The sequence below is a fragment of the Hordeum vulgare genome, chromosome 1H, assembly GCF_904849725.1.
Source record: "Hordeum vulgare subsp. vulgare chromosome 1H, MorexV3_pseudomolecules_assembly, whole genome shotgun sequence".
NCBI lineage: Eukaryota > Viridiplantae > Streptophyta > Magnoliopsida > Poales > Poaceae > Hordeum > Hordeum vulgare.
This window is the reverse complement of record NC_058518.1, coordinates 394,473,327-394,486,858: the sequence shown is the minus strand read 5'-3', so window position 1 is coordinate 394,486,858 and position 13,532 is coordinate 394,473,327. Positions and strand designations below refer to the sequence as shown.

The 13,532-nt window shown below is 39.0% G+C and overlaps 1 protein-coding gene across 1 annotated transcript; it reads left to right on the top strand.

The window, feature by feature from the left end:
* Positions 1–2,502: 2,502 nt before the first annotated feature.
* LOC123411993 (probable ADP-ribosylation factor GTPase-activating protein AGD11) lies at positions 2,503–5,828 on the top strand. Its single transcript, XM_045104955.1, has 9 exons — positions 2,503–2,775; positions 2,912–2,967; positions 3,364–3,463; positions 3,613–3,688; positions 4,043–4,206; positions 4,283–4,454; positions 4,526–4,648; positions 4,734–4,829; positions 5,336–5,828. The coding sequence occupies exons 1-9, from the start codon at positions 2,714–2,716 to the stop codon at positions 5,612–5,614; spliced, it is 1,128 nt and encodes a 375-aa protein (XP_044960890.1). The 5' UTR covers positions 2,503–2,713; the 3' UTR covers positions 5,615–5,828.
* Positions 5,829–13,532: the final 7,704 nt, after the last annotated feature.

Below are 13,532 nucleotides of genomic sequence, written 5' to 3'. Positions count from 1 at the left end.
TCCCGTTGATAGTGATTAGGAGAATGCTAGCAAAATGGCTGAATTTCTTGAAACTTTTTATCAGCTAACTCTTAGTGTTTCTGCCACACTCCATGTGGTCGTGGATGAATTTGTTATGGATATTTCTAAAATTAATGTTGTGTTGGAAGAGTGGGATGATAGTGATGATCTTTTGCGCAAAACAATGCCCAAGAAAATGCAAGAGAAATATGATAAGTATTGGGGACGTTGGCATGAAGGGGTTGAGAATGAGAAGGAAAAGGGGAAGGGAAAAGGACAGAAAAGGAAGAGGAGAATGTGAACATGTTTGTATTTGCTGCAACTAATCTTGATCCAAGATTCAAGCTAACAAATTACACAAAACTACCAATTAAAGAGATGTATGGTCAGTTAAATACAAGAAAATCTTGGGAGGAGGTGAAAACCTTTGTGCATGCTTTGTTTGAAGAGTACAAAGCTAAGTATGGACCAAGTGATGCAAGTAAGCATGTGGGTGCTCTACAATCTGACCCAACTAAAAAAAGGGAAGGCGGGAAATTGGTGTCTCGGGTAAATAAAAAGTTGAGCGTTGGTGGTGATAGTGAAACTAGCATGAGCAAATCTGAATTTGAGAAATACCTACATGAAGAGAATGAAGTAAATAGGGATGATATTGACACTCTAAAATGGTGGAAAGACAGTGTTGCTAGATTCCCCATATTTGCAAGAATTGCCCGTGATGTTTTAGTTGTTCCGGTGTCCACAGTTGCGTCCAAATTTGCATTTAGCACAAGTGGACGCATCCTAAATGAATTTAGAACCTCCCTCACGCCATTCATGGTTCAAGCTCTTGTGTGTACCCACGATTGGCTAAGGGGTTCTATTACTATCAACATTGAAGAAGATATGGAGAAATTACTAATCTTGGAAAAGGGTAATATGTTGTGATTTTTTTCTATATAATTTTATTTATTTCTGACTTCCTATGCTTATTACACATTTACTTTATTCTTTGTCATAACTAATTGAAGAATTTGGTAGTACAAATTCATACAAGTCGAAGGCAAGCAATAACAAATCTGTTTGCATGGCATCTGGGGTTGGGTCATCTTGTCCACCTCCATCCTCTACCTACACGTTGGTGAGTGAATTGCAAGTTATTGTCTTTCTCTTGTTCATGTTTTTAGCTTTTATTTTTTCTTAAGTATGATTCAAACTATACACAACACATCCATGTGGTTTCTTGATAGATTGTGATGTCATGTAAATGCAAATGTTGTTGTAATGAACCTCATGTAAATGCTCGTGTAATACAAATGTTGCTTCATAAATCTGATGCACTTTGTTTTCCAATTTCTGTTCGAAAATCTTACGAAGAAAAGATAATCACATTTGCTTCATAGTATTTTCTTTTAGATATATAGTTCACCAGATTTTGTTTTACATATATGTAGTTCTTTTAATTTATTCATGTTAGTCCTTGTAATGTGGCATCTACTATTCTATTTTAACTGAATTATGTACCATGTACAAAACATCACATATTTACATCGCTTGGCTGTAAGTTTGAATGGTCATGATTCTCTTGAGTCCGGACATGTCAAGATGCTCTTGTTCAAGATGGCAAAAGGGAGTCTTATTTGTGGAATTGTGGCTGCTCTTGAAGTGCACTTCAATCTCCTATGTGCTATGTTGTAAAGTGTAATAATATGGTTGTGTTTAGTTGAACTTGGACTTTGGTTATGTGTTGTGTTGGGTGGATGTTGGACTTTGGTTATGTATTTGGCTGGAAGTGTGGAACTTGAACTCTTCTATTACTGGAATGTCACTTGTTATTGTGGACTTTGGAAGTGGATTGTTTATGCATCTGTCAATGTCATGAAATCCTTATATTTAGTATTATGTGACATTTGATAAGATGTGAATATGTTCTACACATTTTACAATTTTGTGTTGTTATGCTATCATAATTTCCTTTAAAATATGCATGATGTCAATATGTTCCGAAAGTGCATTTTATGTACGTATATAATTCGGTTAAAACCGAAACCTGGACCGAAATATCGATTAACCAAAATTTCGATTAGTTGATTTTTAGTGCCAAATTTGATTTTCACTTTTGCAAACCGAATTCCCCCCCCCCCCCCCCCTCCCAAAAAAACGAACAACAGAAACATTTTTTTTTTTTGGTTTCTACCGAATGCTCAGGCCTTATTTATGTGTGTTTGTGTTGGATACATGCATGTGCTCATTATGTTTTATCCCCTTAATGCTTCACTTTGTGTCAATAAAATATACTCCTTGTAAAAAATAAATCCAAAACCATTCATTTTAAGATTCGTGTATTTTGAAATTATGCAGGATTTCACGGTACATGACATCTCAAATACCGTGAAGTATGTTTTTTTCTAAAATAAAAACCACGTTTGTGCAATCTAAAGAAGTCTTTTTATTGGGCACGTGCGTGAGCATTTAATTCGGGCGTCCACATGGCCTTCACCACCTATTCTTGGTCAACAGCGGTTCCACCCCCACCAGAAACGACGACGATCGAGGAAGAGGAACACCAAACGACAGGAGCTCCGACGCCGCCATGGCCCGCCTGTTCCTCCGACCGATCTGATCAGCGCCGGGCTCCGAATCCATAATTTTATCGGCGGAATGTGGTGATGGGCCGCCGCCACGCCCACGTCCCTGTCTGCGTCGCCACGAGGAGCTGAAGGAGGAGGAGGGAATGGACGAGGACAACAATCTCCTGCATTTTCTCGATGATACACCCACCGCGCATTACAGGAAGTGAGCAGCGCGTATCACAATCCCCTGCATTTCTCCCTTCTGATCTATTTCCTATTCGTTACTTGCACATCTTTCAATCATGCCGTGTGGATTCGATGCGAGTTTGCGATTTGATGCTCCTTTTCTGCCTTCCAAGGACATGCGATGAATATTCATCCCAAATTGACGGCGATGATCACTCCGATACATCAGGTTTGTTTCTGTTTTTTTTCTTCCCATGGCGTCCTGGTTTTGCCCCTCCAAATTTCAATTCGAATGCGTGAATTATTTTAAATACTACGACGTTGATGGCTCAAATAGATGGGGCGTATACATAATGGAAATCAGGCAGCATCTCGAATGTTTATTTTAGGCTTTGGTTCAACATCCGTTGAGCCTTTGCGGTCTGGGCTCTGCACAACTAATTTTCGATCCCTTCGTCTGCCTGCAGTACATTTGTCGATTCCCTTCCTTAATTTCCATCCTCATTGATCTCATTTGTTGCTCGTATTGCTCGTGACACGTCCGAATTACTACGACGTGTTGGTGGAATTTGATTTGTCTGTATTACGACGTGTCCTGCTAATGATCGCTTCCCATGCTTAACAGACGCAGATCCATCCAATGCAAGGGACAGATTGGAAACTCTACTTAACCAACCTGCCAACAAGTTCTGTGCAGACTGTGGCACCCCAGATCCAAAATGGGCGTAAGTATCAACTAATTTTCAGATTCATAAGACCATACATATGCCAATTTATGGATTCCAATATTCGTCAAAATGTGTAACGCTTTATCGTGATCATATTCAGGCCATGCAAATATTCTCACTACCATTAACTGGTGTGGCATTTACAGGGCTTTGCCTTTCGGTGCGTTCATTTGCATCAAGTGTTCTGGAACTCACAGAAGTCTTGGAGTACACATATCAAAGGTAAGCAATGGGGTCTATGTAGTTCTTGCTGTTGTGCCGTATTCTCGTCTCCAATTTTACGTTAGCCGGACTTCTTCCACATTAACGCTCCATAAGACCAATACTTGTCCACTGAAGTTGCTCAATACTTTGATTATTAAAATAGCTTTATTATCAATTTTTTGAATTAGCTGATCCGTTCTAGTATTAACACTCTAATTTTCCCTGTAAAGTATTACACATATGGTGAATTTTTTCTAGCAATGGCCTCATGGATTCGTATCTCCTGAAACCCCTAGATAGTTAACATGGTGAATATTTCCTTGATAGAGCTTCTACTGAACTAATCTACTATTATTGGTTGAGTGTGCATAGGTGATTTCAGTGAATCTAGACGAATGGACAGATGAGGAAGTCAACTGTCTAGCTAATTCAGGTGGAAATGCTACTGTGAACACCAAATATGAAGCGTTTCTACCTGAAAACTACAAAAAGCCAAGACAAGATTTTTCAACAGAGGACCGTGCTGTTTTCATTAGGTATAACATCTACCATCGCTACTTTTCTGTGACTCTGTTTAACGGAAATATTTTGTTTCTGTTTGTCTATATGCAGGAAAAAATACGAGCTTCAACAGTTCATGACTAATCCACAATTTGCATGCCCTTTACACAAACATGGAGCAGAGAAACGTCATAATAACCAGCAACATGGTGGCAGCAAACATGGTACTTTCAGAAATAGCTGGAGGAAAAAGGATTCCGAAAACAAAGGAGTAAAAAAAATGGTGCGACAAACTGTCATAGTCATTGCTACTTTTATACGTCTTGTACTGTAACAGTGCATGCTATTTTTCAGATGGATGTGGGCATGATAGAATTCGTTGGATTAATTAAGGTCGACATCATAAGGGGCACGGATTTAGCTGTTCGTGATGTGATGTCAAGTGATCCATATGTTATGATTATGCTAGGACACCAAGTAAGCACACCATTTCATTGTTTGTTATGACTTATTAGGCATGCAAATATTTCTTATAATTTAATTAACGATTTCGCCATTTTAGTCCATGAAAACAAAGGTGATAAAGAACACACTGAACCCTATATGGAATGAAAGACTAATGCTATCAATCCCTGACCCGGTGCCGCCTCTTAAAGTGGTATGTGTTCTTTCCTGTGGACATGAAGTTTAAGAGCAGCTAAAATTTAATTTCATTTAATTTATTTCACCTTTGTTCATCTCAATGGAAATTGTGGTTACTATCTTTACGGAGCGTCCTATTTGTGCATAGTGCACTCTTATCTTTGATATGTATAGCACTATAGCTAAGGTATTGAAGTTTTAGCACTTAAATTGTTCTTGGGTATTGAAATACCTGTCAGTTTGAACTAATAAAACAAAGTAGCCAGTGACTAAATTCATACTGGTAACCGAGGCTTACATATATGTAGTTCTCATCCTTATCTGGTACTTCTTCTGTCTGTATACATCCGTTTGAGTGACACTTAATATGGGACGGAGGGCGTATTATTTTGTGGATGAGGGCTGGGCTGCATTTTGGTTTTGGTTTGACACACTTTGTGTAAGAAAATTCTTTGATAAGCATATGAGGTCTAAACTGCCCCCAAAATTACTCTTAGCAATCTACTTTGTACTACGTGGCAGCAAGTATTCGACAAGGACACATTCACCTCTGACGACCGAATGGGGGAAGCTGAAGTTGACATCCAGCCATTGATCTCTGCAGCAAGAGAGTACCAGAACTCGATGGTCACGGAACCGGCGATATGCACATTCTTGGCAAGCGAGAACAGCATTCTAGTCAAGGACAGTGTCATCTCGATCGTCGATGGTAAGGTGGAGCAGGAGATTGCCTTGAGGCTTCAGAACGTCGAGCACGGGGAGATTGAGATCAAGCTTGAGTGCGTGCCCCTCAGTCAGTAGTTGTGGTTTTTCACCGAGATGAAATGCTCCATGGCTGCGGTCGATAGTAGCATCGCTTTGCACTACCCAGAGAAACATTGCCTGTTGTGTTAGTCCGTGCCTGTAATTGTCATGTTGAAGGTTTTTCGTGCATGTGATATGTTGAATAGATAGGAAAAGAAACTTGAAAGTCATCTACGTTACTCTAATGTAGGCTTCAGAACTCCTTTTTGTACATGGCAGAATTCAGAGTCGTCTGGTTTTACACCGCTTAAGTCTCGTTTGAAACAGATTAAAAAAACATAGGCACTTTGGGTGATAAAATCCGTATGTCAATGTTATACTATGATGAAGCGTGCATAGTCCAAGTTTGAATGATATCCTTTGTGTTGTGTTTGTAATAGTTGCAGTGGCTAATCTTTTGATTAGCTCGGGAGTGGTGTTTCAATTACACCTGTTTAGCAACATGTAAATTTGGCTGCGGCAAATTTGGATAAACTAGGTTTGAATTTTTATTTATAGAAGCATGGTACAGACACTAGTGGCGGAGTCAGGAGAGATTGGAGGGTGTGCACATCTCAGGAAAAAAACTTAACCAGATTTTTTAAGCTAAATAAGTACATATTAAAATAAAATTCTTTAAATTCTGGGTGGGCCACGGCCCACCGTGACTACACGCTGGCTCCGTCACTACAGACATATATGTTCACATGTGCTATGTTGGAGTTCTTTAATTGAAATTTTTGTAGCCTAGACACAGGCCCTCCACTATGTGTTCGATGTCACATTTTCGTTTGGCACCGGCTGGACAACGTAGGGCACCGATGCCAAATGTTCAAAATGCAAATTTGGCATCGGTTTTGGCCTACATAGTGGAGGGCCTAATAGAAAAAAGTCTATAGCTAGATGTTAGTGTAGTGGCGAGGGATAGGAGGCTTACGCTACTGTTACATAGCAGTAGCGCGGCCGAGAAAAATGTGATTCACGTAAACTTTAGGAGTAGCGCGACCTCTCTGACTCGATGCTACTGTCAAGGGATCCGCACCGTACTCCTAAGGCAACACGGTCGAGAGGACCGCGCTGCAAGTAAACTTTAGCAATAGCACGACCTATGCGACCCGATGCTATTGCCAAGGGGTTCGCACCATATCCCGGGGCTAGCCATAGTAGCAGCATGGGTTCTAAAATCCTGGGGCTTCATCTAGCAGCAGCACGGTGTACACTACATGCGCTACACCTAATCAACCCTTATCCTTAAGCTGCCTGTTCCATAATCCCTCCCCGGCTCTCCCCTCTCTCTCTCTTGACCTCTCTTGCCATCGCTTCAGCTCCTTTTCTTCGCGTCGTCGCCGTCCCAGCCTCATGTGCGTCACCCCAGTCCACCTTCGACCTCCCCGAGCTCGTCATTCGCGTCGTGGTGAATTCCTCTTCCATCCCCTGCCTCGCGTCCGGTCTCCCCGTAATTGCCGTGCTGCCTCCCGTGGCCGCGATCGGAGCTCTGCCCCCGCGTGCGCACAACCTCGCCCCTGGCTGCGCCCTGCCGCGCACCCGTAGCCACCCGAGTGCCCCAGCGCGTGCCCGTACTCCATGCTCTCATTTTACTGTTTTTACCAAGTCCGTGGATCCAACAACGTTTAGCCTTTTCGTAACTGCACTTGCTAATTATCTCTGGCCCTTTTGGTTACATGTCCTAAAGGTGATTTGTTAAGATCTTTGTGTACTACATCTACATCTCAATTGCATGAAATTATCAACTTGTTTAGCCACTGTTTATTCTGCCCAAAATGAGCATCATATTGTTAATATGTGATTTTCTCTGTTTTCAATAAAACTTGTCATTTTGCAAAATTCTTAACTGTATATCCATGCATCAAATAAATATATACCATATAGATGTATTGCTCATTTTTATGTGTACTACCTGCCCATATCTCTTGCATCATCACTAAAAATCAATAGCACACTGTTCTCGGCATGCAAAGTAACCATGTTATTGTTCCTGTATATTGACACTTGGTGGTTTTGAACATGGCTGAAAATGCAGGGAACTTACGAGTGCCTATGTTTTGTTGGGATGTTTATTAATTTCTGATCCGGTAAGTTTCGGGCACTCGATGTGCCTTATTTTTAGCAAAGACCATGCCAGATTTTGGTTAGGAAGAATCCCGACTGTTGTCGTGCGGGTTTCTTCTCCTTCTTCCCCGTGTGCTAGACCTTTTGGTGATGCACTCGGGGAACAAGGGAGGAGCGACCATCACCAACGGTCGAAATATCAAAGAGGGAGTGTCGACCATATACACCAGCAAACATTAGAGTTTTTTAAGGAAGACTTGACAAACTGAAAGTCAACCATGCTGAGTAGTGATATGTGTTATATGTGTTGAGATCTCCACCTTTCCAATTATGAACACAGAAAATGGATGATGATGATAGGATCCCTGAGTGTGATGACTATACCGACATCGGGGTTGTGTGTGATCGTCCTCACTTGGACAACGATATGTGCTTTGGTACCTGCAGACCAAACAGGGTAGTGTATCACTTTCGGAGAAGTATCCCGATGAGTAGTCGTCCCAACAAAGAGGAGATGAGAGTATTTATGGAGGCGCTTCTGTCACACACAAGGTGTCACCGTTCTTGTGTGAAGTAACTACTTGAGCTTCTTCAAATACTAACACTGTCCTGGGTAAATGATAACCAAATATGCTAATATAAAACGAGTTTAGAAATGTCTACTAAATGATTAGTGGAAGTAAATAACAAGTACTAAAATGTAAATGGTGTTTCCTGCAGGGAAGAGATTAGGTGCGGAGAGATTTTTGTTCATGGTAAGAATATATGAATTGTGCCAGTGTGACGGTAATACCGGTTACCTTGTATTGTACTCATAGTATTTGATATAAGTCTTCTTTAGGCGGTTCTCCCTAGAGTTACGAAACTCCTCTTGGGATTACATTTCATTATATGGTCCTGCTTCTTCATTGCCACAGAGTGATCGTTTCGACAATTAAGGTCACAAGACCGGAACCAAACATTAATTTTAATGGTCACCGTTATCTCATATTGTCTTCGTTTCTCGTAAATATCTCCACCCATCACGTCATAGGTCACAAATTTCCTAAAATATATGTATTACCTATGTAGGTGTTGAGATCATGTTGTCTCGACCCTTAAATTGGACAACATGCATAGGGTTCACCATAGTATAATAACATACTAGATATATAGATCATACTACTATGAACTCAAATGGCGACATATATGATAGGCACATATCAATCTTACTACTTACCTACATCTCCCACACCTAGGGTAATTACTCACACATCATAAGATGGGAATCAATCATAACAGAGATAGAAACCACGAAAACCATATCGATAATATTAAGGGGATCCACAATGTGATGAAATGGTGCTCAAATAGTCTTGATCACAGATGAGATGGAGTAGAGATTACAAATTCCAATCCCACTTACAATAGTGTAGGAAATGAGGATGATCATGGATGTGAAAGAAACAAAACTATGGTGATCCTCGTGAGTCCTTCTGATCCTCTCTTCTCCTGTTTTGGATGGTGTGGCGTCGGTTAGGTGATATGTCTCCAACATATCTATAATTTCTGATTGTTCCATGCTATTATATTATCAATCTTGGATGCTTTATATGCATTTATATGTTGTTTTATATCATGTTTGGGAACTAACCTATTAACCCAGTGCTAAGTGATAGTTGCTGTTTTCTGCGTGTTTCTGGCTTTTTAGGGAACCAGTACCAAACGAAGTCCAAACGCTATGAAATTTTTATGGTTTTTTATGGAACAAAATAAGACCTGGAAGCATCGGAGGGAGAGCATATGACACGCGAGGATACGACAAGGCAACGTGGCTTGCCCATGGGGGGTAGACATGCCCTCTTGCCTTGTGGGCCCCTCATGGCTCCGTCTTACCTAATTCCACCCCTATAAATTCTCAAATATCGAGAAAACATCTCAAAGCCACCTGAAACACTTTTTTTGCTGCCACAAGTCTATGTTCCCAAGGGAGGCCATTTGGAGCCCTTTTCGGTGCCCTACCGGAGGGGAAATCAAATACGGAGGCCGTGTACATCAACCTTGCTGCCTCCATGGTGTTGTGTCAGTAGATCACCATACACCTATGGGTCCATATCTAGCAGCTAGATGGCTTGTTCTCTCTCTTTGATCTTCAATACAAAGTTCACCACGATTCACGCGGTGATCTGTTCGATGTAATGTTCTTTGCGGTGTGTTTGTTGGGATCCGATGAATTGTTGTTTTATGATCATATTATTCATGAATATTTATTGAGTCTTCTGTAAATTCTTTTATGCATTATTATTACGATTCATATTTCTCTCTGATCTATCGGTTTGGTTTGGCCAACTAGATTGATTTATCTTCAGTGAGAGTGGTGCGTTGTGATGGGTTTAATCTCGCGGTGCTCAATCCCAGTGAGAGAAAGGGACATGACATGTATTTGTATTACTGCAATTAAGGATAAAACAATGTGATTTATTCATATTGTTTGAGTTTACGTTGTCTACATCATGTCATCTTACCCCAAGGATTACTTTGTTTCATACTTAATTCTCTAGATGCATGCTGGATAGCGGCTGATGGGTGGAGTAATAGTAGTAGATGTAGGCAGGAATCAATATACTTGTTTATGGACGTGATGCCTATATACATGATCATTGCCTTGAATAAGATATCATAACTATGCGTTATTCTATTAGTTGTCTAACAGTAATTTGTCTACCCACCGTATGCTATCTTCAAGAGAGAAGCCTCTAGCAAAAACTACGACCCCGAGTCTACTCAAATTATATTAAAAAAACTACAAAAATATTGCTGCCATTTATTTTTCTGTTATTTACTTTTATATTTATATTATATATCTATCAATATTTAATCCTTGCAAGTAACGAGTTCAAGGGGCATGACAACCCCCTTGCCCATGTTGGGTGCAAGCGTTTGGTTCTCTGTGTGCAAGTGCAGCTAAAAAAGGTTTTCTTAGTACTCATATTGGTTCGATAACCTTGTTACTCACTGAGGTAAACACATATATCTACCATGCTACTCCTCTCCTCTTCATGGAAAATCCCAACGCAGTTTACAAGTAGCAGGAAGAATTTCTTGTGCCGTTGCCGGGGAGTATCATGAAATCCTTATCAGGTTCCTTCACAAAAATTATCATTCACTTGTTCTACTTTTTATTTGCCCTTATATCAGCTTGCCTAAAAATATCAAAAACACAAAAATATTTATCTTTGCAAGTTACTTGTTTGCTTGCTTTACTTGGTAGTTTACTTGTTTCGCTTGTTAGTTTGCTTGCTTTGTCACTATGTGTGAACAAAATACCAAAGTGTGTGATTTATAAAATAATAATAATAATAATTTTATTAGTACTCCTATCCCACCCGTCTAGTGCGGAGTTTTATGATATCAATGTTGCATTGCAAAATCTTGTTATGAAAGAACAATTTTCTGGAAGTCCTAATGAGGGTCCTGCTTCTTATATTAGTACCTTTGTTGAACTATGTGATATGCAAAACAAAAAGGATATGGATAATGTTGTGGTTAAGTGGAAATTATTTCCTTTATCACTAAGAGATAAAGCCAAAGCCTCGTTTTCATCTTTACCTCATAATAGTATTAGAACATGGGATAAGTGTCAAGATGCTTTTATTGCCAAGTATTTTCCTCCTGCTAAAATTATTTCTTCCTCGAAAAAATATGAATTTTAAACAACATGAGAAAGAACATGTTGCACAAGCATGGAGATAATTAAATTGATGATTATAAATTGTCCCACTCATGGCCTAAGTTTATGGATGATAATACACGGACTAAACTTTGTGTCTAGAAATATTCTAGATTCTACTACAAGTGGTACATTCATGGAAGTTACATTGGGTTAAGCTACACAACTTCTGGATAATATCATGACAAAATTATTCTCAATGGCACACCGAGCGAGCTCCAACTGGTAAGAACGTAAATTTTGTAAAAGAAATATCGAGTTTGAGTGATAAGACGGATGCTCTTATGAATATGCTTGCTAATAAGAATGCTCATGTTGATCCCAATAATGTGCCACTTTCTACTTTTCCTTAACAAAATAATGATGCTATTGATGTGAAATCTGTCTCTCAAAATAATTTTAAAAACAATCCTTATAGAGGGAATTTCAATGCTAGACTGTATCCCGGTAATTCCACATATAAATATGCTAATTGCTATGGAACTTCTTCTTCTTCTAATAATAGGATACCCTCTGATCTTAAGAACACCATTAAAGAATTCATTAGTTCTCAAAATATTTTTAACACTGTCATAGAGGAAAAGCTACCTAAAGTAGAAGATATTGCTAGAAACATGGATATGATTGCTCTTGATGTTGATGCTCTTAAAAGTAAAGTATTTCCTCCTAAATTGGATATTAATGAGTTCATTAAATATATTCAAATATCTATTAATGAAAGTAAGGAGAGCAGCGTCAGATTGAGAGCTAAGCGAGAATTCATAGAAAAAGCTCTTCCACACGGTTTTTATCGTAATCATGATGAAGATATTAAATGATTGGTGTTTATCCTATTGAATCTTTATTTACTAATCTGAAAATTGATGATAAAGGGACTAGAGATGAGTCAAATTTAGCTAGATGGCGTCTCGGAGGGTGATGATCTTAATGATAAAAATAAAATAAGTGGGTTTTGAGAGGTCAAAATTTTAGCTAGTGGTGTGCCCACTATTTTGGATTACATGGACTTTAATTATGAAAGATTGTTCTTTAGTTCAATGTATTTCCTTGTTGCAATCCATAATTATCTCACCTAATTCCTATGAACAAAGTAATGCTTGTATTAAACATATTGTAGAAGCTATGGTAAAAGCTCATGAGAAGAAACTTGAACTAGAGGTTTCAAATCCTAGAAAAATGCATGATGAATGGGAACCCACTATTAAAATTAAGATTAAAGATTATGAATGTAATGCTTTGTGTGACCTTGGTGCTAGTGTTTTCTACTATACCTTTATCTTTATGTGATGTGCTAGGTCTCACTGATGCATGAATTTCCCTTAACTTGCATATCTCGGATTCCACTATTAAGAAACCTTTGGGTTGAATAAATGATGTGCTTATTCATGCAAATAGAAATTATGTGCTTGCATATTTCATTGTGCTTGATATTGAATGCAATCCGTCTTGTCCAATAATACTCGGTTGGCCTTTCTTACGAACTATATCTTCTATTACTGAAATGAAGGAAGGAAACATAAGATTCGAATTACCATTAAATAAAGGGATGGAACACTTACCTACAAATAGAACTAAACCACCTTATTAATCAATTGTGAGGGCCACCTATGGACTGAATGTCAAGGATGACAACACTTGATACTATGCATTATGCTTGGCTAGGGGCATACAACAATAGCGCTTGTTGGGAGGCAACCCAATAGTTATCTTAAAGTTTTTGTTCTACTTTCCATTTTAGTACATTGACATGATTATTGATACTGTAATGATTTTGTTTTATGTTTCAATCAGTGTTTGTGCCAAGTAAAGCCTTTGGGATGATTTGGATGGTAGTAGAATTGATCCTATGCAAAAACAAAAACTTTTACGTACAGTGCAGAATTATTGTGATTTCACCGGAACGTCTTGTTGATCTAAAGTTTTCACAAAACAATGGTATACTAATTGCCTAGGCTTTCCTAATTTTCAGATTTTTTGGAGTTACATAAGTATGGTTTTAGTGTTGATCACTATAGACTGTGATGTTTTAGACAATTTCTGTTTTTTGCTTGCATAGTTTGCTTGTTTTGATGATGCTATGGATAATATTAGGGGGTATAAGTCATGGAGAAGTTATAATACTGAGGGATCGATAGAAGACGTGTCTAGAGGGTGGGT

Coding starts and splice junctions, on each gene's coding strand:
- LOC123411993 (XM_045104955.1), top strand. CDS start 2,714: ATGGACGAGGACAACAATCTCCTGCATTTTCTCGATGATACACCCACC. Junction 3,464..3,612: donor ACCCCAGATCCAAAATGGGC/GTAAGTATCAAC, acceptor TGGCATTTACAG/GGCTTTGCCTTTCGGTGCGT. Junction 4,455..4,525: donor ACAAAGGAGTAAAAAAAATG/GTGCGACAAACT, acceptor GCTATTTTTCAG/ATGGATGTGGGCATGATAGA.